Here is a 26,912-nt window from a genome sequence, read left to right on the forward strand (position 1 = left end):
CCCGCTACGGAACGTTGGTCCCCATGGCTTGAGAGAGGCTGCCTCTCAATACAAGCTATCAAGGGAGAAGTCCGTGCTCAGACCCCAGGTTAATCCTGCTTGGCAGCCCCTGGTCAGAACCATGGCACGAGGAGATGTGGTTGAAGGACCTCTCTCTTTCTTTCAGAAACGGCCCCTGGCATCCATCATCAAGGAAGTTTGTGATGGGTAAGTTGAAACTCCCTTGTTTTGGATGATGGCAAGCTAGAGACTAAAGGAGCACTACCAGGTCTTGACAGGACTTCTGCTGAAGGGTCTCCAGTTAGTCAGATCCCCAGTATGGGCTTTTGTGCATCGTTGCCTTACGCAGGAAGTATAGCTAATGAGGATGACCCTTAGACCTCTTATCAATCTTCAGTTTTTCCTTTAAGTCCAGGAATGCCCTGCCTGAGGTCCTGGTGGGATCTGAGGTCCACGGTGAATTGTATGTACCTCCTTTTGTGCTGTCAATCTTACAAGGTTCTTTGTAATCTTGAGGAGGTTATTTTTGAACATCTCAACCTAAAGCTTTGATTTTTGTCCCAGTCCTTTAAACATGCCACCTGATCCCTTGAGCAACTCTGCTGAAATTATTTATTTGCAGCTTCTAGATGGTCCAGAGGCATAGCCAAACGGGCTGTACTATTTTTCTCTTACACAGGTGGTCGTTGCCAAACCCGGAGTATTACACCCTGCGTTATGCAGACGGGCCCCAGCTCTACATCACTGAACAGGTCAGTACTGGGAGAAGCAAATCAATATAGGCCTTGCCTTGCAGTGCGCCACCCAAGGAGGCCACGCCGTTCACCTTACTCACATCCGGGTAGCTTCCACTCACTGGGAGAGCTGCTTCCTGGCTGGAACAAGGTGCGCCAGCCCTCGTTCTCCACTACTGGCTGGAACACCATGGTTTCACTTCCTGAGAGCCCAGGGCTTAAAGAGGACGTTAGAAGTTCTGTGCCAAGAAACAAGCAGCAGGAGAAGAGGGCCAGACTGAAGAGTCTCTGTTCCAACTCCTTTAGAAATGACAGAAAGTTCTTGTTGACTCAACAGCTTGTACAATTTTAATATTTTATTTTAGTTACTCTTTTTTCTCTTTGCTCCCCAGACTCGCAGTGACATTAAGAATGGGACAATCTTACAGCTGGCCATCTCCCCGGTAGGTACTCTGCTTTCCTTAGGAATTAATTTATTTAACAAACATGTATGAGTATCTATCCTGGGCCAGACTCTGTTCTAGAAACTAAGACTGTGGAGATTAACAAATCAGTCTTTGCCCTCACAGTCTGCTTGAGATTAAACCAACAAATACAATATATGGCCTTTCTCAAGGGTCTTGATGGAAAGTTGCTTAGGGAGTTGTAGGAACTCAGAAAAGGGACCACCTGACTCAACCTGAGGCTTCCCAGAGAAGGGAACGCATAGCCCGAATGTCGAAGACTGCGCAAGAATAGCTGAAGAAAGAAGAAAATGAAAGTGTCCCAAGCAGAGAGATGTACTTTGTCTGGGGAAGGCGGGATGCAGGATGGCTAAGGCCTGTGGCCATCAGTGAGAAGCCAGATACTGAAGTCCCTGATGGTCTGCTTATGGGTTTGGATTCTGTCTAGAAGGGAAGGTGGGAACACTGAAAGATTTTGAGCAGGAAGTTATATTACATTTAGATTTATATTTTAGAAAGATCACTTTAGTGATAGGGTGGAAGATGGGCCAAGAAAAGGAAGATAGGTGGCAGACAGAATCTCTAAGAAACTAATGAGGAATGTTAACAGCCCCTGAAGGCAAATGGCAATGGAGACGAAAGGATGGTCATAAAAATATTTAGAGGCAAACTGGATGAACATGGTAACATACTGGATGTGGAAGGAAAGGGAGACTCCAGGATGACCCCTGTTTTCTGCAAGAGCAGCCTTTAAGGGTAACTAAGGGAGCTACCACAAGGGCAGGAAGAAAACCAGGAGCATGAAATGGCTCAGGAGCCGAGGGCAGCAGAGTGTCAGGACAGAGGGAGGTGTCCACAAGGAGCAGAGGGATAAAGTAAACAGAGCAGAAAGGCTGGCTGTTGGCCTGTTACGTCAGTCAGTCACTGGTGAGCTTCCTGCACACTGTTTTGGTGGTGTGACATCCAGATTGTCATGGGTTGATAAAAAGAAGTGAAAAAGTGAGAACCTCCAGTTTACCACATTATCAAGAAGCTTGGTTATAAAAGGAAATAGGTGGAAACGGTAGTAACTCAGAAATGTGGAGTGCAAAAGATGTGCTCTTTAGAAAGAGGTAAAACATTCAAGTGTTTAAAAAAGCAACAAATTTTCACAAAGATACAATGAAAGGTCTCCCTTCTACTACCCTCCCTCATCTGCCCAGTTCCCCACTTCCTCCAACCCTTCAGAGTTGTTAACTAATGTTGCATCTTTTTATGTGTCCTTGAAAATCTTGTTAAGATGGACAAGAGGAAGCTGACAGTGCAGAAAAGAGGGGGCAGTGAATGGAACAGGACCCTCCTGGGTCAGAACAGGAGGAATCCAAAGCCCAGGTGGAGGGATGTGCCCTGGCTGCTCGGCCCAGGAGGAGAACAGTATATTTGCGGAAGGGCCACCAGAAAATTGAGGGCACCTGTTTTCTTGACAAAGAGAGAGACTTGTTTGTCTGCAAGGAAGGGAGGCTCGAAGTAATAACCGCCAACATTTCTTGAACACCCATATTTTGCTAAATACTTTGCATAGGTTATATTCTTTAATCCTGACAAACACCCAATGAGATGGGCACTCTTAACAGCCTCATTTGGCAGACAAAGAAACTAAGCTTAGAGAGGTTAACTTGTCACTTGTCACAGTGCTACAGGTCTGTTAGACTCTAGGCCAGTATGCTTATCGTCCCATTCTTCTGCTTCCCTCTCTTTTCCTGAACTCATCTTAAGGACTTCGTTATTCCCCCCTCAGCTCTGCTAATTTAATATGACAGTCTTGGAGTTAATCACTTTTATAGACTCACGAAGCATCCTACAGACCTCTCTCACGGAGCAGTTGACTTTCCCAGGAGCACACCTCTCTGGAGCAGGAGGCAGCCACCCAGACACGCTGTCTCAAGAGGGAAATTGACATTTGGAGTTGGAAGTTTCTAAGTGTGAAGTAGACCAATGCTCTTCAAATTGTTCTCTCCTGTGACCTTTTCTCCTGGGGGACGTTTTCCCTGCTGTGGAGATCTTGAAGGATTTCTGTATCATTGAGAGCAGTGTGCTGTTAAAGGGCCATCTATAATAGTCAAAGAGGAGAGGCAGAAGGGAGGGAGATGAACAGGCCTGACTCCTTGGCCGGCAAGAAGACTGGGCTTCAGTCACTTGCTTAGCAACTATAAAAAAACAATAAAGACTACAGAAGCATTATTGCTCTTGAGATTCTTCCATTCCAACTGAGAACATTAAATGCACACACCAGAAATAGAGAATGATGAAACGGTAAATTGTGAGGCATTGACTATAAAGTTAATAAGTTTAGCAAAAGGAAAGATCAGTGAACACGAGAGCAGGGACTGTAGCTGTAGCTTGCAGAGTGGAGACAAGCATTCTGCCAGGAAAAGTTCCCACGCTGGGAGGCTTTGTCACCAGTCTTCATCTTCAAAAAGCTATTTTGAAATTAGTTACTTCCCGCTCCTTGATATTCTTAAAGTTTCCCCAGGACTATCACTTTGAGGAACAATGATGTGGACTTGAAGAGAAAGTTTTAAAAAAATTGTGAGGCTTCCCCCATTTTCAGATTGAAAGGGATCTTCAGGGTCATCAGATTAAATTCTCCACGCAGGCATCCCTTCTATTGCATCTTTGATAGATGGTTGTCCAGATTCTCCTTGATTGCGTCTAGTGACTAAGAGCTTATTACTTCAAGAGACAACCACTTCCATTGTCTAATGGCTTTAATTAATAGAAAACTGCCCTATGTGGAACCAGTATCTGTTTCTCTATGACTTGCTAGAGTTAGTGGGCTGTCATCTACCAGATATCTCTTGTATTCCCTGGGTGGGAATTCCTTTAATCCACCAGAGTGGTACACAAAGGATACAGATACTACAGAATTGGTCTGGGCATATTGGTAATTCCCCGATTTATCCAGTGAACATTTATTTAACAGCTTCTAAGCAGTGAAAAAAAACTAGTTCTGCCTCAGGCGTGGATGTTCACAGAAAGGGCCTCAGAGCTATCCACAGAGCAGTCACCTGCCATAAGGAACAGATGGCAAATATCTTGTTCCTGCTCTCACAGTCCCGGGCCGCACGCCAGCTGATGGAGAGGACCCAGTCATCCAGCATGGAGACCCGGCTGGATGCCATGAAGGAGCTGGCCAAGCTCTCTGCCGACGTGACCTTCGCCACCGAGTTCATCAACATGGATGGCATTGTTGTGCTGACACGGCTCGTGGAAAGTGGAACCAAGCTCTTGTCCCAGTGAGTATTATTGAGGTCTTGTCTGGGGCCTTTGGAGATCTGTTCCTCTCCACAGGGCATCCTATTCTCATTTCCATTGAGTCAAATGAGGTTTTTGAAAACCGTCTGCATACAGAGCAGTGTGCCAAGCACAGGAGTCCACACAGAGGGATATAATTCACTATCGTGGTCCTAAATCTTATAGTCTGCTTGGGCTCTCACAAAACGGTACTGTGCCAAGTGAGTAGTAAAAATAGGGGTTGCTGAACTCAGGAAGAGGGAGGTCAGCTCAAGACAGACCTGTACCTTTATGGAAAACGATTGGTCTGATGAAGGTTAGTGTGCAGACTATCCATTATAGGCTAGAACAGGTGTCTGTCTATTCTTAACCACCCCCTGGCTCCCTCCCTGTCCAGTCACCTCCCCTCTCCACACACACACACACACACACACACACACACACACCTTTCTCTGTGTTTATCATAGGTTACCCCCTACCCGTGTGCCATCTCCCTGCCACCCATTTTCACAGGGCAGAGAAGGTCCAGAACTTTGAGATACACCATGAACATCTTTACGCTACTCCAGCGTCAAGATGAATGTGGTGGGAAACTGCCTTGTCGTGATCCACAGTGAATAACATGTTTAGTTTGCCTTCTGAGCCTGTGGAGCCTAAGCTGGCAGAGAAGGAGTCAGAAATCTTTCAGCCGACAGATCAGCTATTGAAATTTTCAGCCAAACCAAGCAACTAATCATGGGTATTTGTTTAAGTCCTAGAAAATCCTGAAGCTTTCGCTGTCATCAGCATTGACCCCTCAAGAGTGCTGCAGTCTCCCAGGAGTACAGGATTAGAAGGGCCTTGGTTTCTTCCTCTCTAAACGGGGGATAATGCCCCAGTATTGTCATGAGGAGCATTGTAAATGAGAATGGATCTGAGCAAGCTTTGTCCATGGGAGTATAGTTTGTTAATTGCAAAGCACTCTACAGAAGTATAAAGGATTTAATGTATAAACAGGAGAGACAGAGGGAAGAAAACATTTTCACCCTTATTTTCCATCAGCACAATGCTAAGGGCTTTACATTTATTGTCATCTTGCCCCCACCACAATCCAGTGAGATTAACATGATTTTACAGAGGAAGAAATTAAAGTTTGAAAATATAAAATTTGCACAGTTAGCAAACAGCTGAACAGGAATTGAACCCATGTCCAAAGTTTGTATTCTCTGCTCCTCCAGGCCTAAAGGTGAACATGGTACATAAGCTTCCTTAGGTACTCCCACAAGGTATTGGGGTTTGACAAAGGTCTGCTGTGGTTTTGTTCTTGGGAAATGGATAAGTGATTCTGTTTCCCTGAGATGAGGTGACATGGAGAAGGAAAGCCTAATCCCCAACAGCCTTTATGTTTTCAGTGATGGATACCTGGACAGATCTGCTCCATGTCTGTGTAGGTGTGCATGCGAGCGCTGACTCAGAGTTGCATCGACTGATTGCTCATGTAGTGCCTACACTGAAATCCTTCCATTGTGGCTGCCTTCACACCTGTTCCTGGTTTTGAATCTTTGTATTGTTGTGTGTGTGTTTTGCACATGTCTCAGCTACAGTGAGATGCTGGCATTCACCCTGACTGCCTTCTTAGAGCTCATGGACCACGGCATTGTCTCCTGGGACATGGTTTCCATCACCTTCATTAAGCAGGTGAGGCCTCCAGCATTCTGTCTTTCTCTCCTTCCTCAGTCCCCCTTTGTTCTCCAGGCTAAGGTGGGGATGCAGTCAATACCGCATTCTGGTATGGGCGGCTTTCTATCTCTGAGGCCAGACTTTCATCCTGGAGCTCTGTGGTTCCTGCAAGACTTACCCTACTGTACTCTCAGGACCTGCACGGAGATGAACTGGGCTCTCCGAGTGAATCTGCCCAAAGTGGCACTGGATTATTAGTGAGACTTGGGAGAACACCAGCATCAGCCAGTGCCATCCTTGAGTCTTCCGACCTGCTTCCTGACTTTCCCTTCTCTTTGATAAAAAGTGTTCATTTCATTTGCCTTATATTTATAAGTCTGCCTTCTGTTTACAAATCTGCCAGGTAGCCTGTTTGGACTGTCAGATTGACCTCAGTCGGTAGGAGTGGGGAGACTTCTAGTTTTGCCCTCCTTTCTTTTACAAGAAGGGACAGCATCAACTCGGAAAACTGAACTAAAACCAGTGAATAATATGTCCTGACCTGCCATTGTCTTGGGACTTTGGGAACCTCCCAGTGCTAAAGCTATTTTGGCAAAAGTGACCTGGCCATGTGTTAAGGATATTATAATAGGGATTGAGGAGGATTAGATGACAAGACTTTGAGATCCTGTCTACCTCTCTAAGTCTCTCTGTTCTATGTGTGTACAGGGACACAGTGCATGTCAGGAGAAGTGTACCTGGAAATAAAATAATATCCTAGTATCAGTAAGATCCTCTGCTTTCTATAGTCAGCTTTTTCACACCCGAGTCCTTATTTTGAAAATGAAGTATTAAGCCCTTAGATTTTGAGGACACACAGTTGACTGGATACTGTAATTTGAAATTGAGTTTTCCATGCCTAGGGAATCCCTGGCATTGGCCCTGGTAGCCATAAAGAGATAGCACTCTCCAGCTCGGGACACCTGCCCCAATGTGGTCAACACACCTGAGAGGAGAGAGCCTGTGGGCTAGCAGCAGAAGCCTAAGCCGTCCAGCTCCCATGGGCCCTGAGCTTCCTACCTGATTTGTCCCTCTCTGCCTTTAGATTGCAGGGTACGTGAGCCAGCCCATGGTGGACGTGTCCATCCTTCAGAGGTCCCTGGCCATCCTGGAGAGCATGGTCCTGAATAGCCAGAGTTTGTACCAGAAGATAGCAGAGGAAATCACTGTGGGACAGCTCATCTCTCACCTCCAGGTGTGAGTAAGAGACTCTGCCTGCCTCCCTGCCCTGTCGCTTCTCTTCTCCCCTCTCCGTCTGCGTAAGTCTTCCCATCCTCCTCCTGCTTTGCTTGGATTCCAAGCTGCTGGTCTGCTTGTTCATCCATTCATCGCCTCTTCTACATGACTGCCAGGTTCCTTCCATAATTCAGACCTGATCATGTCATCTCCTGTGTAAAACCCTCTGTAACTCTCTTGCCCCTTCGGATGAAGTGGTTTTCCCCAATCTCCCTGTACCACTGTGGTACCAGACAAAATGAGATGCTTTCTTCTCTATGGGTCAAACAATCTGTTTGTACCTATGGCAATTATATTTACATAAAATACTCTAATTTTTATTATCTGTCTCCCATTTTATACATTTTAAAAATATATTTTTATTGATTTCAGAGAGGAAGGGAGAGGGAGAGAGAGAAACATCAGTAATGAGAGAGAATCATTGATTAGCTGCCTCCTGCACGCCCCCTACTGGGGACCGAGCCCGCAACCCCAAGCATATGCCCTTGACTGGAATCAAACCTGGGACCCTTTGGTCTGCAGGCCAACACTCTATCCACTGAGCCAAACCAGCTAGGGCTCTGTCTCCCATTTTAAACTGAGCTATCTGGGAACAGGGACCAATCATTTTTGTATCCTCTGCTTGGATTTAAGCAAAAGCCCAATTAGCATTTGTTGAACAAATACTTTTAAAATTGCTTTTGAGGCTTAGCCCCCTGTTATTATTTGACTACAATCTGTGAGTGATTTCATGAACCATGTCTAAGTGTCATCTTGCTGGTCATTCTTCTAATCTCCTCTGCCTTCTTTCTTCATTGACACAGCTCCAACCAGGAAATTCAGACCTACGCCATTGCCCTGATTAATGCACTTTTTCTGAAGGCTCCTGAGGACAAGCGACAGGTCTGTGGCTGCCTTTCCAAGCTTTTCATCTGGGCTCTTCCAAGAGAAGAATTCTCACCCACTCACCCTTTGCAGACAGCAGAAACCCAGCCATTTTCCCAAGAGTCCTTCCTCCTGTCCCTCTGCTATCAGAGCCCATTGAGTGGCTTTGCTAAGGAAGACCCAGGGGAGAACGAGCTGGGAAACCAGCTGGGGTCTTAGGTCAGAGCAGGGGCCTGCAAACTTGTTCCTCTAAAGGGCCAGAGGGTAAATACGTTTGCTTTGTGGGCTATATTGTCCGAATGGCAACTATCCACCCTTCCTGTTGTAGCCAAAAGCCAGCCACTTCAGACAGTAGGTGAACGAATGATGTGGCTGTCTCGCAATAAGACCTTATTTACACAAATAGTTGACAAGCCTAATTTGACCTTAGTTTGCCGACCCCTAGGTTAGAGCATCAAGAAGGGAGAGGAGATTGAAACAAATGAAAGCCTTACTTAAGGAAGCAAGAGTGGAGGCACTTAGCACGAAGTCTCGTGTGTAAGCTCTGATCCAGATTCTAAACTTCCTTCTCCTATGAATTATCTGTGTGACATTATGCAAACAGCTCTACCTCTCTGAACCCCCATTTCCTCACCTGTAATATGGGAGCTACCACATCTGCCCCGTTTACTTCACAAGGATGTCATGAGGCAAACCAGACCCCCGATTTACACGTGAGGACACCAGGAATCGGATGGGCAGGGGAACAAGCTCTGACCTAAGAGTCCAGGGCCTGCCACTGGCCGGACACATGCTTTAACCTCTTTGGGTCTCAGTTTCTCTTTCTGTCAAATGAAAGGGCCAGATTAAAAGACCCCTAGGGGCCCTTCCAACACACTTTCTAGATTTCTCTGGTAAAAGCCCAAGTGGTGTGCAGAAGAAAGACTTTTTAGTTGTCTGTCAGTACCCTGGGCTCAGGAGGTTGAAATTCATGTGGGATCAGGTAACAAGCCCTTGGTGGATGCCAGTGGGAGACCAGGAGCATCTGTGTTTCTGTCTGTCCTGTCTTTCTTGGATGGCTTTGCTCCATTAAGCTCTTCCTTTCTGGTCCTGTTCTGAATGTAAACTGAAAGCTCATTCTTCCATCTGCTTCTCTCTGTGCTTTTGCTTTCTGCCGGCAGGACAAGCACCTTAATCCTCTAGACCTGCCTGCCACTGTAAGTAGCACCGCTCTGTGGAAAGGGCCCCGCTCTCATCCAGGTGGGGAGGTCACAGCTGGGCAAGAATCTCACCTCTGATCTAAGATGTTCAGGGAACTCCAGGACCAGGAAAGGTTGTGTGCTGTAAACCTCATATGTCAGGACACTTGAAGACTTCCTGCAGAGTAGAGCCACATGCAGGATTAAGGTGATGCTTGTCCCAGGGAATGTGGCCCAGTCTTTCCTTTGTAACTCGCCTTTACGTGGGTCTGTGGTTCAGCCAGCGAAGTTCAGATTCAGAAATAGCCTGTGGCTCTCATCTAGATGATACCATGGCGCATCACCTCCCAACTTGATACAGCAAAGTGTAAAGGTCAATCCATGTTTACCTAGACCGTGGGCATTTGAAAAGGTTTGGACAGTTGACAAGAGGGGATTTGGATGCTCATTTTTCCTAAGAGGGATCTTAGGGAGGTCAGCTCTACAAGGATCTGGAAGAGGATGAGTGCTTCCCCCCACAGAGAAGCTTTTAGTCTAAGGTCTTAATGTTCTGGCAGTAGACCACTGCCTGTTTCCCACTGTTAGTTGTCCACAGAGAGATCTAATCTCAAGCTGACCTCCTATAGCTATCAAGAAGTGTCTAGGCCACCTCCCTCCTCCTCCAGGTGGTGTGTATGCTCAGGGCAAGCATAGTAAAACTTAATGTTCCTAGCAGCACCAGCCACTTGGAATATGGCCAGAAATCCAGGCGTGAGAGAAAGGCCATTGAGCTCTGAGGACATTGCTCCATGGGAGAGGTGTGACAGCTCCCTCAGGCCGATGGACTTAGAATTCTCTGTAAAATTAAACTAAGGCAGCAGTTTAGAAAGTGAAGTCATACCAGTTAACATTATAAGAAGTGATGGCTGACATTGGAAGGCAGAGACAAAAGAATTCTAAAAAGCTGTCAGAGAAATGAAAAGCATGGTAATCTGGGACCATTGTGTTTAGGAGAAAATAGCTTCACATCTCAATAGCTCCTTGAGGGTATTAGTGTCACAACCCAGAAAAATAAAGGATGGTCTTTATAAAGCCAAGTCCACGGCAATGATTAAATTATCATCATTGCAGTCTCTGCTGACATAGACATGTATTTTTTTTTAAAGATTTGCATAAGAATGGTCAAAGTAATGGTTCTGAGAGGACCCTTAAAGCTTCGCTCCCTGGAAGATTCACTTTAGGAGGATACTAAATACATAAAGTGTTCCTGTTAAATCAGAACCAAATATAATTTAAAAAGTAACCCTATTATGAAAATTACCCCAAAGCACTCAACACGTTCTCTCCACCAGTCGGAAGTGAATGGGAACTCCTCACTGTTTCAGGGGATCCCCACCCAGCTCTCTCTGCTGGTGAGCCCCGGGAGCCGTGCGGGGCCAAAGCCCTTTCCTGGGTTTGGAGTCCCTTCCAACCTAGGCAGTGGGTGCCTGCCTGGAACAGTGAACAGTGCCTGCGGCTTGGGGACCATCACGCTGCTCTGTGCTCCATTTACGTCGTCCATCGCCCAACGTCCTTGTAATACCATGTCTTGTCCTGAGGCGTCTTCGTCCCTCTTTGAAGATGGTGTGGTGGATTGTGCCATTGGGACCAGAAACCCTATTTGTTCATTTGCACTCACATAGGAAAAATGTGAGGGAATTTGTTAGAGTGTAAGATACAGGTGATGGTTCGTGGATTTTTTTCTATTTGCCCACTTTTCATTTGAAAGGAAAAAAATGTGAAAGAAAAAGCCCCAGAGCTGTGACATCACCTTCCTCTATGGTTGTCACAGCTGTGTCCTGCCACCGTGCCTCATGTTCCTTATTTTCTCACTAGGACATGGCCAATGCATTTGCACAGAAGCACCTTCGATCCATAATCCTAAATGTAAGTTTCCGAAACAAGCTGTATTTTGTTACTATTGTTTTGTTACTATTAATAACAATTATTACCATTATTATAGTTGTATTATTGTTGAAATTACTATTGAGTGGGTTGGGCACTCAGAGAGAACTTACCAATAGGCACTAAACACTCTCAAGGTGAAAGCTTTTTTTGTAATCCTCTATAGGCAGAGTTGTCTCTAGGAGGCTGCTGGCCCACCAGGGATTGCAGAGCCTCAAAGGAGACACAGGCCAGCTGTACTGTTTGTTGTCTGGCAGATCCAAACTTGTTTATCTAGAGGGAATGTGTTAAAATGAGCACGAAAAAGGAAGGTAACTCGTTGAATTAACACGGGTCATAAACCAGAGTGTGTGGGGCACCAGCAGGGATGAATAAGACAGTGTGTTTGCTCTCGAAGAACTTCCAGTCCAGTAGGAAAGACGAGTGGTCATGGCACCTGTGGTCAGGTTCCGTAGAGATGCGTGTCTGGGAGACTTCAGAGGAGGGCAGTCAGTCCTGTGTTGGAGGAGAGGTGCCAGGAAGCTCTAGAGGACTGTCTTAAGGGGAGGCTGAGGACAAGCAAGCAGACCAGAGAGAAAAGGAGTGGGGGGTGGGGGCCCGGAGCCAGACGGAGTGTGTGATGGGTAGAGGGTGAAGCAAGGAGCAGATCTGTGGTGAGACTGCAGATAGCAAAAGACCAGATCAAAGTAGGGTCTTAGTCTTTTTTCCTAAGGGCAGTTGAGGGGATTTAACCAGGATCATGAAGTAACCAGACTAGCATTTTAGAAAGATCATGCTCCAAAATCTGTGTGTTTCCCGGGGGGTGTGTTAGCGAGGAAAGTAGAGTAGGAGGTGGTGGGGAGGGGGAGGCATCTGGAAAGAGGTCTAATTCCTTGTTACCAGGGTGGTGAAGTGGGGTGGGAGGGAACCGAGGTGGGAAATGGGGACAGTGGGAGCGGGAAAGAACCAAGGATCTAAATTAAAAGACGGCCATTTTATCAGTTGTCAAAAACAAGGGAGAACTGGGAGAGCACAGTGAAGAAATTCGGAGTCAAGTGTGAAAGACTTACTAATTCTGAACATGAACTTTGGAATCACCAGCACCCACTCTGCCATTAGCCAAATCTTTGATCTTGAGTAATTCACGTAACTTCTGTGGGCTTCGATGTGCTCCTCTGGACGTGAGAACTAAATGAGCTAATATATATACAGTGCTTAGCAGGGTGCCTGGCATGTGGTAAGTGCTGTGCTTATATGGCAGTTCTTTGCGAACAAGATAGAATAGCTGAAAGAATTCAAGAAGTAAGCTCCGAGTACTTGTGAAGTCCAGTGATCAGCTGATCTAAACACGAGGAGCCTGTCAGACTTCACTGCAGAACTAGCTCTTGCCTACTGGCCATTCCCTGGTCACAGCCCATGGGCAGCCCACAGGAGGGACCTGAGCAAATGCTCAAGCACTCTGCCTGCAAGTGATGGAGAGCACACAGTGCCCACACCTTCTCATCCACATTCCTCTTCGTGTGTGGGAGCAAGGATGCCCCTGTGAGGGAAATTTAATGAATTTTGAGACTTTTTATTTACTTGAATGAGGTTATGACAAGCTAAGATTCCACTACAGAAGACAGTTCAGTGTCAGGGACTTAGATAGTCTGCTAGGAAATGGTATGCATGCTCACTTAAGTCCAGGAGGTTAACTGAGTCCAGCCAAAGAACATAGGCCTGAAAGTGTCTGACAGCAAATAAGATGTCAGGTAAAACTCACCCAACTGGAGCTGTACTTCTTTGAGCCATTGATGGCTAGAGTATTACCTTCCCACAATGATGTGTCTGATTTTGAGAAAGGGGATTAAATGAATGAAAACCAACATCACATTAACTTTAACCTCTCTTTAAAGTGGTTTATGAGTTCTGGAGAGGTGAGGCGGAAGGAGTAGGGATAGACAGGTGGTGAGAAATTGGAGTGGTAGAGTGGGGGAATATAGAGAAAGGAAGAGGCTCAGAGTGAGGGGCAAAGAAGAGGTGTCAGTGGGACAGTAGAGCAGTGACAGAGAAAGAGCCTGGGCAAAGAGAGTCTGGGGGGAGAGAGGGAAGGGAAGCTTAGGGGGAGAGCAGAGAATGAAAAAGTAAGCTTGGGGAGATGGAGACAGACACTGAGACTGAGCTGAAAGGAGAAACAAAGAGGAGAAACATGGGACAGAGGGAGGGATGAGGGCGTTAGCACACCCTCTAGCAAGAGAGAGGGGCAGCTTTGTCCAGTAGAAATTTCTGCAGCTGTGGAAGTGCTGTCCCAAATGGTAGCCACTAGCCACACGTGGCTGTTGAGCTCTTTAAATGTATCCAGTCTGACTGGGGAACTTAATTTGTCATTTTTTAAATTTAATTGAAATTGAAATGTGGCTTGTGGTTACTGTTTGGGCTGTACAGAGCTAGAGAGAGAAAGAGACAGGAAGGAAAAGCACTCTGGCATCTCACGGTGTGGAGATGAGGCCTAGCAGTGCCGTCCAATGAAAATATAGGGACCGCTTATTTTATTTGATACTAGAAGCCTGATGCACAAAATTGGTGCAAGGGGCTCGGTCCTCACAGCCCTGGCTTCATCCGTCTGGAAGGTCGTCTGGACAGTCGTTCTGCTGTTGTGCCATTTGGTCGATTTGCATATTACGCTTTTATTATTATAGATGTTCTAGCGGCAATGTTGAAAAAGGAATAGAGGAAATTAATTTCAATAACATTTCATTTAACCCAGTCTATCTAAAACACTATGATTCCAACATATAATCAATAAGAAAATCATTAATGAGATACTGTACATTTTGTTTTTACATACAGAGGTTCTGAGGTCTGGTGTGCCTTCATTGACAGCATGTCTCAGTCTGGACTAGCCACATTTCCAATGTTCAACAGCCACATATGGCTAGTGGCTACCAGAGTGGACTTCACGGGTCTAATAAGTTTGCTCTCCAGCCGAGCAGGCCCTAGAGAGCTGATCTGAAGTTAGAGGGAGCTCGAAAAAGATACTGATCTAGAGTTAGAAGCTCTATAGAGCTGTCTGATAGAACTTTCTGTGATAATGGAAATGTTCCATATCTACCCTACCATCAGGTGGCAGCCACTAGCCACATGTGCCTGGTGAGCTGAAAATGTGTCTAGTGCTACTAAGGACCTGAATTTTCAACTTAAATTCATTGTAAGTGACTTAAATGCAAGTAGCCCCATATGGCCAGGGGCTGTCACATTGGACAGCACAGGCCCCTAGAGACACAACTAGACTGAGTAAGAGAACACAAAGGATACAGGTGGTTCGTGTGGGAAACTGGGCAAGAGTCTCATTTGGCCGAGAAAAGAGCAAGAGTGACAGGATTCAAGATGGTCGTGAGATAAAGTGGGGGAGCGAGAAATACAGGAAGCAAGCAGGAAAGAGCAGGCTCTTGTGGGAGTGAGAACAGGACAGCTTGAGACAAGAACATAACCAGCATTGCTCAGCCCGGAGCGTGTGGGAAAAGACAGAGCGAGCATGAGAATAGGAGAGGGGTAGGCATCAGAGAGACAGAGGGAGGAGGTGATGAGCTGAGGGGGGACCAGGGCCATGGAAAGAGAGCAGGGAGAACAAGTTAGAGGAGGGAGAGGGACATAGTGGGAACACAACACAGGGAGGAGAGAGAAAAGAGGGACAGTTGTAGGAGACAAAGGAGGGAGGGGCGGGTGAGGAGGGTTGGACAGGAGCATTAGATGCCCCCCTTTATGTAGGTGTCTCCATGTCATTTAAAGAAAATGATCTTTTCTAAAGCCTCTCTTCACCAAAACATTTTATTTTTCTAAGGGAAAACAAAGAACCATACTGTCCAATTCCACAAGCAAGTCTTTCTCCGTGCCCACTAGCTATTGTCTTGGATTGTCTTGGATCTCTTTAAACCTGCAGTCCAATTTGGTAGCCACTAGCCACATGTGGCTGTTAAACACTTGAAATGTGTCTAGTCCAAATTAAAACGAGTAATTACTTACCTGATTGGAATAAGGTCCAGCCGCTGACCTTATTCATATCATAGTCTTAGTGGGGTAAGAGAAGAGGATGGTGCCCGCTGGCCTGCAGTGAATCCTCTCTGCCTGAATCAAGCCTATTCATGCTCCATTCCCTTCGAGAACACGAAGTCCTTGTGTGTGGGAGGAAAGCCCTGTTCCTTGCCCAGTGTACTTTTTCACCAGCATGGATGTGTCTCTTCAGTAAAAGAAAATCAGTTCAGCCCCCTGCTCCCTGCCTGTGCTTTTTCCAGCATGTGATCCGAGGGAACCGCCCAATCAAAACTGAGATGGCCCATCAACTGTATGTCCTACAAGTCCTGACCTTTAACCTTCTGGAAGAAAGGATGATGACCAAGATGGACCCCAATGACCAGGTAGGCGCTAAGTGGGGCAGAGCTTCCCTGGCTTAAGCTGTGTGCTGTTGGATGTGCTGCGCTCCACCCTCAGGCTGTGTACTGAGCACCTGCTGTGTGCCAGGGGCCTTGCTTAGATGTGTCTGCACAAACGGTTTGGTCTGCTCTGAGAAATCTAGCTGTGTGCCTCCCATGTCCTCTTCCTGCTGGTGACCCTCTGTGCCAAGCCCACCTCTGTCCTGCTAAGGAAGAGGTGATGCCTCTTCAGACATCCATCGGGGCCAGAGTTCTGCCCAAGCCCCACCCACTCTTTTCCTTGCTTCCCTTGGTTAGCTGATTCACCTGCTGGCTGTCTGTTTCACCTCAGGCTCAAAGAGACATTATATTCGAACTGAGGAGGATTGCATTTGATGCAGAGTCTGACCCGAGCAATGTCCCCGGGAGTGGGACTGAAAAACGCAAAGCCATGTATACCAAGGACTACAAAATGCTGGGATTTACTGTAAGTTTCCCAAAGCACAGACCTGCGTAGGCCTTCTGCTCTGACAGGAAGGCAGAGGGCCCACCCAAGTGAGTCCTGGGCACGCCTGCTTCATAACAGTGGCCCTGGAGTAGATGATACTGAGAAGCTGGAGGGCCTTGATGCTCAGTTTGCTTATGCAATGGCAGAGTCACAAGTTTATGTGCAGCATTTGGCCCTGTGAAAAAAGCCATCTGTGAGCAGGTCCGGGAGGTCAGCCATATGGATGGAGAGGAGACCTCTCACCACAGCAGCGAGGTTCTTTGAAAAGCAGGCGTGGGTATTTTGTGATAGGATACAGCTTGAGGATGGAGTTAATTCAATTAAATATTTATTATGCACCTACTCAGTGCCCAGCAGTGTGCTATATGCTGGGGTTACAAGGTGAGTCAGCCCAGTGGTCAAGGGCTCACAGTCTCATAGTAGCGACGGGCACGGAAAGAGCTACAATAGATGTAGATCTGCAGCGCTAGCAGCATTCAGATGAGGGGCAAGGGCTTCCCCTCAGGTGACACCGCACACAGAAAGACCGCCAAGTCTAAAATCAGGTTTCTTCTTCCTCCAGAACCATATCAACCCAGCAATGGACTTTACGCAGACTCCTCCTGGAATGCTGGCCTTGGACAACATGCTGTACTTGGCTAAAGTCCATCAGGACACCTACATCCGGGTAAAGGCTGGGGCCAGCTTTCTCAGCCCTGGTACCACATCTCTGGCCTCCTTCCCCCGCCTCCCTGGTCCTCTCCTCCCTCACCTCCCTTTCCTCTCCTCCCCAGATCGTCCTGGAGAACAGCAGCCGCGAAGACAAACATGAATGCCCCTTCGGCCGCAGTGCGATTGAGCTTACCAAAATGCTCTGTGAAATCCTCCAGGTTGGGGAACTACGTAAGTCTGTACAGCAGCCCTGTAATTGGGGGCTGAGTGAGCTGTGATCAGCTTATCCTTGTTAATGGGAGTCTTGGGTATTGCTTTGTTCAAGCTGGCAGTTTGAACATGTTCAAAAGCTATGCCACCATCCACTCCCAGGTGCAAGGACTGGCTGAGTCTGTCACAGGGCAGAGGTGGACCAAGAGCAAGTGCCCTGGAGAAAAAGGCTCAGGAATTGGGAACGGCCCCTCCTACACTCATCACTAGCCCTGGTCCTCGTCATGGTTTTGTTCTTCAGGGCTTTGGTGCAGAGGATCCAAAGTTTCTGGACATGAGCACCCAGCTCATCCCTTTCCTGCCTCTTTTCTCCCATAGCAAACGAAGGACGCAACGACTATCACCCGATGTTCTTTACCCACGACCGAGCCTTTGAAGAGCTGTTTGGAATCTGCATCCAGCTGCTGAACAAGACCTGGAAGGAGATGAGGGCAACAGCTGAGGACTTCAACAAGGTCAGTGTCGCAGAGCTCTGAGGTCCAATGGGCTGAGAAACATCACCTGACAGCCTGTGACAGCTGCCAGAGCTGGGGAGATGCCTGCACTGGAAACCAGCCTGGTGTGCAGCAATGCGTCACAAGACTGAGGCATTGTCCCCTCTGGTTGTGCTTCCTCTGTCACCATGAGCAGATGTCTTCCCCTTGGTGCCCTGGGCCCCTCATTTGCCCCTGGAGCCAGTACTCACCCCTCCTGTCTTCCTTAGGGGCCAGGAGGATAAGCACAGTAATAGCTGTGGTTGCTGAGCACTTACTGTGTGCAGGCACTGTTGCTGTTTGTGCACTGGAAGCATCAGGGAGAGGTTGGAGTGGATTGGCATGATACGCAAGTCATGGATACCTACTCAGAAGTCATTCCTCCATGCTTTCTGAATACCCGTCTCGTGAAGCACACAGGGCCCTCAAAAGCTGGTACTCTAGACTTGAGTGTTTTGAAGCTGATCATCTCATTGTAAAAAGTTTGGGAAGAACTTTTAAGTATATTCAGTATAAGGAAGAAAATGTTTGCTATAATTTCACCACACAGTGATGACCATTTTTTATGTGTTTCACTGTAGTCCTTTTTTCCTGTAGATTTTTTCTTCATTGATGGAGAGCTGACCGGATGTGCAGTGTGATATTCTGTTTTTCCTTTAACTGTTGTTCTAGGGAAAGTAACACCTTTTTTTGAACATATCACAGTGTGCCAGGCACTGTGCCTCCATATAGCATCTTATAATCCTTCAGGCAGCACGTATCAGAAGATGTGTCTTTCTCCCTTTAAACTGTAGGGGGAGGGTGCTAAGTGACTTATTCAAGGAACAGATGAAGGGACAGAGTCAAGATCTGAATCCATTCCTCTCTGACTCCAAAAACCTATGCTCATTCCACACCGTTGACTAATTGAAATGTATGAGAAATAAGGCATTTGTCACCATCAGTCATTTGTCCTAATAACCATCCGAGGAGGTGTTCCTTAGCATGTCGGTGCTCTGTTCCCCAGCACACATCTGTAGTCCTGCTGTGCTCAAGACCCGGGCACGGGCCAAGCCTTGGTGCCCAGAGGCAGCCTGTCTGTGTGGCAGAGCAGGGGTGAGCTGGCTGCCTTCTTCCTTCCCCCTTAGGTTATGCAGGTCGTCCGAGAACAGATCACTCGTGCTCTGCCCTCTAAACCCAACTCTTTGGATCAGTTCAAGAGCAAACTGCGCAGCCTGAGCTACTCTGAGATTCTGAGGCTGCGCCAGTCCGAAAGGATGAGCCAGGATGACTTCCAGTCCCCGCCAATTGTGTAAGTACCATCCCGTAGGGGGCAAGGTGGGGGAACCCAGCCCCACTCTGTCTTCCTTCCAAAGCTTCACTGTGACCTTCTCCTTCCCCGGTACATGGCCACCTCAGGGAGCTGAGGGAGAAGATCCAGCCCGAGATCCTGGAGCTGATCAAGCAGCAGCGTCTGAACCGGCTCTGTGAGGGCAGCAGCTTCCGGAAGATTGGGAATCGCCGAAGGCAAGGTGACAGGGGCCTGGGGCACTGCGAGGTCCTACTGCCCAGAGCCACTCCACGGGGAGGGAGCCTGCCTTGGCGGGCCTGCAGGGAGCAGCAGGGAACACAGCATCCTCTGCCTATGTGTGCCCAGGCCTTTCCCAGGACTGTCCTTGCTCACCTGTTTGGCTTCCCTTGTGTTCCAGAACGTTTCTGGTACTGCCGCTTGGCACTGAACCACAAGGTCCTGCACTATGGTGACTTGGACGACAACCCGCAAGGGGAGGTGACATTTGAATCCCTGCAGGAGAAAAGTAGGTTCATTTCTCTATTGCTGTGACTTGGTAGCTGGACTCAATATCAGGAGAGTTCTAGTCCTGGCTGTTTCAAGCTGATTGTCTGGTCTTGGGCCAGATATCTCTCTGGACCTGTTTCCTCATCTGTCAGAGGTCATCTCTATCTGCCTCCCTCACAGGGCTGTTTGGAGAATTCGGTGAGATCACAGAGGGGTATGGGCTTTGCAGATTGTAAATGGTGATACAAAACAAAGTTGAAAGGTGGTGGTTAAGAGCAGACTGCTTGGATTCAAATCCTGGCTTTGCCACTAATTCTAATTAATTCTGATTAATTCTAATTAATTTCGAGTTCATTCTCCTCTCTGCCTTTTTTCTTCTGTCAGAATAATAACCATATCTCCCTCATAAGAGGATTGAATGCCTAGTCTATGTAAAGCACTTAGAACCAATAGCAGGTGAAACTGTTAGCTACCGCCACTGCTGTTTGCTGTGGTGGTGGTGTCACTGTCATTACTGTGACGTTAAAGTGAGGTGAGTGTCAGAGGCCCATGCCTGGGGAAACAATCCAAAAGCCCAGTCAGATTTGACACTGCCCTGCAGGCCATGGTTCATGGCAGTGGCCCCAGAGGGGGAACAATACAAAGCCACACACCCTGAGCTGATACAGCTCTTTGAGTCTGGGGGCTGAGGCTTCCCTTCGAGCACCCGAGCAAGGACCAACTTGTACCGTGAAGCTCCCAGAAACTAATTCCCTTCATTGATCAGTTCCTGTTGCAGACATCAAGGCCATTGTCACTGGGAAAGATTGTCCCCACATGAAAGAGAAAAGCGCTCTGAAACAGAACAAGGTGAGTGGAGAGGCAGTCCCGAGTCTGAGCTGCTGTCACAGGGATTCCTGGGTACAGGCGGTGGTGGCAGTCTTTTAGGTGCATGCTCTCGCTCGCATCCTTTCTCTCTCTAATGCCTGAATGTTTTATTAAGAATAATTTTGAAGCCGTTACCAGTTTGGCTCAGTGGATAGAGTGTCGGCCTGTGGACTGAAGGGTCCCAGGTTCGATTCCGGTCAAGGGCATGTACCTTGGTTGCGGGCACATCCCCAGTAGGGGGTGTGCAGGAGGTAGTTGATCGATGTTTCTCTCACGATGTTTCTAACTCTCTATCCCTCTTCCTTCCTCTCTGTAAAAAATCAATAAAATATATATTTTTAAAAAGAATAATTTTGAAGATACAGAAAAATAGGTAGAACCCCCATATATGCATCACCCAGCCTCCACAGCCATGGCAAAGTACGTGTTTACCTTCCTCCCCTTTGTTACTTTGAAGAAAACCCTAAGTGTTACATCATTCCATCTGTCAGTATGTAGAATGTATCTCTAGATTATGAGGACTCCTTTAACATAATCACAACAGCATTATCACATCTAAAAAGAAATAAAAATTGTTATTTAATGTCAACTATTCCATTGATGTTTGAACTTCCACAATTGTTTTATAAACAGCATAATTTCTCTGTATAAATATGCAAATGCGATACGTATAGACATACAAACACTCAGCCCCATTTTGTTTGTTAAGTCAGCATCCAAAGAGAGGCTACCCTTTGTGATTAGTCTTTTAAGTTTGGTTTTTTTAAATGTGGAACACTTCATGAATTTGCATGTCATCCTTGCGCAGGGGCCATGCTAATCTTCTCTGTATCGTTCCAGTTTTAGTATATGTGCTGCCAAAGCGAGCACCTTTTAAATTTCTTAATTCATAAGTTCCCCCTCCATCTTTTCCACCTTTATTTCTCTTTGCAGTTTATTAGTTGAAGGAACCAAGTTGCTTGTTTGGTAGTTCCCTGAGTCTGAAATTTGCTGATTGTCTCCCCACAGTGCAGTTTAACTTGCTCCTCTGTCCCAGATCTGTACACTGAGGGAGAGATCGAGAGGCTTGATCCAGTTCAGGTGTGACCTTTTTTTTTTTTTTTTAATAAGACTACTTCCTAAAGGTCCTATGTTCTATCAGAGACACATACCATGTGGCTGTCTCTCTTTTTGTGGTGTCAGTTCCCCGAATGCTCAATGCCTCATTCCGCTAGTAAATTGAGGCTTGATAGCTAGTGATATTCTAATGCAGCCTGTCCTTTTCATTTATTAGCTGAACTACTTCTCTAAAGAGAAACTTGCTGTCACCTACTGTTGGTTTCCCAGTGGTACAGTTTATGTAAGAAAGGAGGGTAAATGCTGGATTCTTTCCTAGTGTGTACCTAGAGTTAGTTCCCTGTTATCATCCAACAGTGACCAATTATGTGTATGTGTCTTGTTTTATTTTCCAGTATGATTATGAACTCAGGGTTTAAGCAAATTCCATTTTTTTCAACCCATTACAGTTATGTTGTTGATGCTCACATTTCCCCATCTTTGGCCACAATTTGTTTTCATTGTTGTGGTTTTAAACTGTGAACACCTTTCAGTTTAATTACCAAGATACATATTTAAGGTAATACACAGTCATGGACTCTGACATTCTGAAGCTTCTGAGTATTGAGTAATAACTTCTCTCCAATCTTAAAAGTATCACCACATCATAGGCGTGACTTGGGTACGGAGGGGTGAGTTCAGGTTGATCAGTCACCACTGGGCCCCATCTCCAGCCACTTGTGTGCACGTGCCCTGGGGCTGGATGGCATCACATGTGAATCAGCACATTTGATGGTGCCAACTCACCAGGACTTTGGCCAAGATCTTGGTGTGCAGGGCCCAGGCCAGTCGATTGCTCCACTAACAGAAACCTTTCTCCTTCAGGAGGTGTTGGAATTGGCTTTCTCCATCCTCTATGACCCCGATGAGACCTTAAACTTCATTGCACCTAATAAGTATGAGGTGAGCGGTGTGACACTGCCTTGCACAGCCCAGCCCTCTCTGCGATTCTTTAGCCAGAGGGCAGAAGCGGGCACAACAGGAACGTCCTGTCCCCCTAAAGCAGGAGGCCATAGCCTGTCGTGAAGGCTGTTTGACACAGGGTCTGCCACCCGGGGTCCTTTTCCCCTGAGCCGGGCCCTCCGGGTCACTCTTCAGCAGTAGCTGTAGGTTGTCATTAGCAAGACAGGGCCAACTAGGGCTAACTTATTTGCTGGGACTGGGAAAAGTTTCCTCTTTTCAGTTTCTGTGGCCACCTACCTAGGGAACCTAACAGATGCCCCTCCTCAGGGCTCCTGGCCATATTAGTAGATCTGGCCTGGGCTTTGAAGCCAGATGGCCCTGGTCCTGCTGACACCGGCTCGCAGTTTCAGTTGCAGCCCTGGAAGATACCAGATGTTACCTGAGTCACTGCGGTTGAGACCACACGTGTCTGGTGAGCTCTGAGCCATCAGAGGAAGCTGGAGGCGGGGCTTCTGGAAGAGGAGACGTTAGGAGGGGCCTGAGCTGCCAGCAGAGCTTTATTGGGAGGAAGTGAAGAACTAGCAGGTGGGGAGGGAGACGGAGCAAAGGCACAGAGAAAGATGGGGCAGGAGGCCAGGGAGGGCTGAGAGGGCCCTGTCATTCCCTCTCATCGTGAGGCCTTCCAGTTCAGTTTCTCTAGCACTTAATTTCAACATTTATTGACCGGGTGGGGTTTTTGTTGTTGTTTTTGTTTACTTTTTTAAAAACAAAAGTGAGTCCCACAGTGGTTCCTTTTGTGTCCTGTTCTTTTCACCTAATTGTATTCTCCCCTCCCCATTACTAATTTCAGGTAGTTGATGCCTCAGTTCTCAGGTCTGGTTTTGCTGTGTTCTTTAATTGTATTTTTTAAAATCATATTTTATATTATCTTAAGGAGTTTAAATGTCAATCTCCCATAAAAGCCAAAAGGTCGGGCCTCCTGGTACTTACCACAGGCTGTGTTCTTACACTGACTGTACAGAAATAGGAGGCAGAGTAAACCCACCCCATATACACCTCAGCTCAGGCTCTTTGCCTGGTCTGTATTGTGAGTGGGGAGACATTGAGAAAAACAACAACACAAAACCCAAAAGGTCTTTTAAGAAAGTGAGCAGCTCCCAGTTTACCTTTGCTATTATCCCAAGTCAGTTTTGCCTACACTGAGTAATTCCAAAAGAGACCAGAGTGAGTCCTAGGAAAAGGACCTTGGCAGGACCTCCCGCTGTCCAGGGCCCCTGCTGATGTTCTGCAACTTGCTCCCCCAGTACTGCATCTGGATTGACGGCCTCAGTGCCCTTCTGGGGAAGGACATGTCCAGCGAGCTGACCAAGAGTGACCTGGACACCCTGCTGAGCATGGAGATGAAGCTGCGGCTCCTGGACCTGGAGAACGTCCAGATCCCGGAAGCGCCCCCACCGGTGCCCAAGGAGCCCAGCAGCTACGACTTCGTGTATCACTATGGCTGAGCCTGAGCCAGAGGCGACGGCACCCAGGAAGGCATTTGGGACCCCGGAGAAACACTCACAGTCTGGTGCCTTGTCTTTTACTTGTACAGAATCCGTAGGGACCGTGGTGGCCAGTAAATGCCAACCATTCCTCCAGGCCACCTCTGACCACCCAGAGCTTCCTCTTGGTCCCCATCCACTATGAGTCATGAAGGCAGGTGCTCTGCCCTCCCCATCACTGTGGAGCCTGGCTTCAGGCCATGAAGAATGAACAGCAAATGCCCTTGCTCTTCAGGCCAAGAGACTGCTTTTTGAGCTGGATTTAACAACAGCCACTCACCTTTTCTTCCTGAGCCTGCTCTCCAGTGGTCAGCCGGCTCCCATGTGGGCAAGAGCTGGCCCAGGAAAGGCTGCCTGCAGAGGACAGGGCTGGGCATGTTGAGAGCCTTGCAGAGACTGCCTTTGGGTGACCCCGTGCCTGTGTCTCAGATCTAAGTAGAGGCCTTGCCCTTGCTTTTGCTGTCTTTGTGAGGGCTCACTCCGGTCTCAAACAGCGCCAACATACGGCTGCTGCTGAGGTTCGGCACTAACATCTCATCTCGGGATCCACCAGGTCTCTCTTGCCCGCGCAGTTGTCTGGGCAGATGGAAATGTCTCCCTACAAGCTCACAATCTCCCATCCTGGCAAGTCAGAGACATGAAGGCTGAGTCCCACCCTCTTAGTCTCCAGACTCTGCAGGGAGAGCCAGGGTGAGCCTGGGCCTAGCCTGTGGTGAGGTCACTAGAGTCACCTCCCCTCCCCTCACTTATATGTTTCCCTTCCTCCGGGAGAGACCTCCCACCTAACCTGAAGTGCAGCCCTCCAGGTGGCTTTCCTTTGGCCTTCCAGACCTCGGGAAGTTTGGCTTCCCTTCCTTCCCATCCCAGTGCTGTGGTTCCTGCCATTGGCCATGATTTCAGGGAGCTGGCTGGAGGCCACAGCTGTGCCAATGGCCTTTCCTGGTGCTGCCGCACTTGCAGACCACACGCACAGCCTCTCTCCTTGGACATATGTGAACACAGTGGCATTCAGTTTTGGTAGCCTGGCATGGTAGGTACTACCCAATGAAGAGTGTACTATATATTTTCTTTACTATAGGCCATACTTATACAGACGTGTATATATATTTATATAAGATCTACCTATCCTAGGATGGAATGTTTGAGGGATTATAAAATTGGAAGCAAAAAAAAAAAGTAACACTTCCAGTTGTGAGCCAAGATTGTAACGTGCGAGCAGCCAGGAGCTTCCTGTCAGAAACATGTTTTCAATAAATACTCTTTCATGTACAAACTGATTCCTACTTCCTACTAACAGCTCTTTCTCTGTTACTGGCTTCCTGCCCAAGGGAACTTTCACCTTGACAAGCCTTCATTTCTTTGTGTCTGGGAGACTTGAGAGAGCGCCAACCGGAGTCCTCAGCCACCTTCCAAGGGCCCCTTTCTCCTCTTCAACCACCCTGCCTCCACCCCACACACACCTGCTGGGTAAAGATGCTCACAGATTGTCACATCAGGACAAAGTGTTTTCTGCTCGGGCCTGCTGAGTGCATCAGGGAAAGACACTGTACACCCCTATGAACACATCCTCCCTCTTCCTGCCAGGGACACAGCCAGGGAACAGTTTGAGTACTTGTACCTTACAAAGAAAACACGTTCTTCACCCCGTGTGTCGCCACGCTTAGTGCCCAGCCTTCCAGGTGACGTTGTAGGTTGTTGCTCCAAACCTCAGCCTTGGTAGTAGGGAGGCTTGAATGAGGGCCGTGATGAAAATACTTCTGCCTTGCCTCTGAGAGAGAAGCGGGCAAGGACAAGCTCTTTCAAACTGCATAAAGTGCATGCAGTACAGGCCTTGAGGACTGAATAGACAGACCTTGGGAGCGATGGGTGCCATTGTAAGTGATTAAGCGCAGAATGAACTCATGCCTGTGAAATGCCAGCTGCTGGTGGTGAGGGCAGCAGTGGTTTGCATAATAAACCGCTGACACTCTGGCCTTGAACCTTGTGTCCAGAGCAGCCAGGGAACCCAGCTGAGTCACTTGTAAGGATCCATGTTTGCAGCCAGTCTTAGAGCCAAAGCCCAGGAGGGGATTGGAGTCAGAGGGGGACAAAAAGCCCCAAAGTGGGCCTCAGTCTTCAACCCTACCCTGCTCTGTCCCCCTAATGGATCTCCCTGTCTGCTCTGATGGCTCTGCCCCTTTCAATCCATCCTGCGAGATGAATAAGATCTAAACTCCACCGCTGGCATTTTTGGACCACTGCATCCTGTGCCTTGGCTATTTTACCCACCACAGTTTTTGTTCTCCTTATCTTTCTCCTCCTCTCCTTGTCTCCCTTTACTCAACCTATTGAAATGGAGGTCATTCTTATAAAGTTTCAGGAACACAGAAAATGGTTCACAAACGTTTATTATTTACTACCTTCCATGGGCCTAAATCCTAAAGCAATAGTTCTCAACCTGTGGGTCGCGACCCCTTTGGGGGTCAAACGACCCTTTCACAGAGGTTGCCTAAGACCATCGGAAAACACATATATAATTACATATTGTTTTTGTGATTAATCACTATGCTTTAATTGTGTTCAATTTGTAACAATGAAATTGGGGGTCACCACAACATGAGGAACTGTATTAAAGGGTCGCGGCATTAGGAAGGTTGAGAACCACTGTAAAGTGTAGTGCCCTGACGCAGCACTCCCCAGCTGGCTTGTGCAACCAGAAGAAAAAGCCCGTGAGAGTGATCTCTGCAGTTCCTTCCATGATTGCCCAGCACGGGCTTGGAACAAGGTAAACAACTGGTTCAATAGAAGTAAATAGGTGGCACTTTTCTGGGTGCCCCGACTCTGCAGCCAGCAGGCACGGAGGCTCCAGAGCGAGACCCGGTGATCACAGCACGAGGGGGTGCCGGGCGCTGGACTGCGGAAGGGGTGGCGGGGAGGCTCCCCGGGAGGACACGCCACGCGGGGTCACGGCGGACCCGGGAGAGAGAACCCAGCTCCCAGGCCCGCCCCGCCCCCGCGGCAGGCGCCCCGCCCCACCAGTGGCTTCGGCGGAAATGCTCTTCCGACCACGCAACGCCGGCCTCGCACTTCCGGCAGGAGGATCGCGGCCGGGAGCGCCCGGGCCGAGGT

The 26,912-nt window shown here is 47.8% G+C and overlaps 2 protein-coding genes and 2 non-coding genes across 16 annotated transcripts in view; 3 read left to right on the plus strand and 1 right to left on the minus strand.

The window, feature by feature from the left end:
• ELMO2 (engulfment and cell motility 2) overlaps positions 1-25,077 on the plus strand; it is a 36,807-nt gene extending 11,730 nt beyond the window's left edge. Inside the window, exons 3-22 of one of the 8 annotated variants that reach the window (XM_006091347.3) lie at positions 167-207; positions 680-752; positions 1,127-1,177; positions 4,271-4,452; positions 6,028-6,127; positions 7,194-7,345; positions 8,188-8,266; positions 9,409-9,444; positions 11,281-11,331; positions 15,600-15,722; positions 16,069-16,203; positions 16,787-16,891; positions 16,998-17,106; positions 17,464-17,600; positions 18,746-18,909; positions 19,017-19,129; positions 19,307-19,414; positions 20,162-20,244; positions 22,183-22,260; positions 23,565-25,077. In XM_006091347.3, the coding sequence (XP_006091409.1) occupies positions 167-207; positions 680-752; positions 1,127-1,177; positions 4,271-4,452; positions 6,028-6,127; positions 7,194-7,345; positions 8,188-8,266; positions 9,409-9,444; positions 11,281-11,331; positions 15,600-15,722; positions 16,069-16,203; positions 16,787-16,891; positions 16,998-17,106; positions 17,464-17,600; positions 18,746-18,909; positions 19,017-19,129; positions 19,307-19,414; positions 20,162-20,244; positions 22,183-22,260; positions 23,565-23,765 (2,121 nt within the window). In that variant the 3' untranslated portion in view covers positions 23,766-25,077. Of the gene's footprint in view, positions 1-166; positions 208-679; positions 753-1,126; positions 1,178-4,270; positions 4,453-6,027; positions 6,128-7,193; positions 7,346-8,187; positions 8,267-9,408; positions 9,445-9,474; positions 11,126-11,280; positions 11,332-15,599; positions 15,723-16,068; positions 16,204-16,786; positions 16,892-16,997; positions 17,107-17,463; positions 17,601-18,745; positions 18,910-19,016; positions 19,130-19,306; positions 19,415-20,161; positions 20,245-22,182; positions 22,261-23,564 lie in introns of those variants that run through there. The other 7 variants (XM_023756184.1, XM_006091349.3, XM_023756186.1 and 4 more) reach the window with 7 other exon arrangements.
• LOC111826591 lies at positions 21,026-21,132 on the minus strand. The gene has a single exon (XR_002829951.1). It is a non-coding gene; the product is annotated as a U6 spliceosomal RNA (small nuclear RNA).
• Positions 23,234-23,365, plus strand: LOC111826588. Its single transcript, XR_002829948.1, has one exon. It is a non-coding gene; the product is annotated as a small nucleolar RNA SNORA51 (small nucleolar RNA).
• Positions 25,078-26,835: 1,758 nt separating the features above from the next.
• Positions 26,836-26,912, plus strand: part of SLC35C2 (solute carrier family 35 member C2) — a 13,065-nt gene continuing 12,988 nt past the window's right edge. For all 6 annotated transcript variants that reach the window (XM_006091351.3, XM_023756192.1, XM_014458077.2 and 3 more), the window contains exon 1: positions 26,836-26,910. The gene's annotated coding sequence lies outside the window, so the exon portion shown is untranslated. The remainder of the gene's footprint in view (positions 26,911-26,912) is intronic.

This window comes from Myotis lucifugus, unplaced genomic scaffold (assembly GCF_000147115.1).
Source record: "Myotis lucifugus unplaced genomic scaffold, Myoluc2.0 scaffold_90, whole genome shotgun sequence".
Classification (NCBI taxonomy): domain Eukaryota; kingdom Metazoa; phylum Chordata; class Mammalia; order Chiroptera; family Vespertilionidae; genus Myotis; species Myotis lucifugus.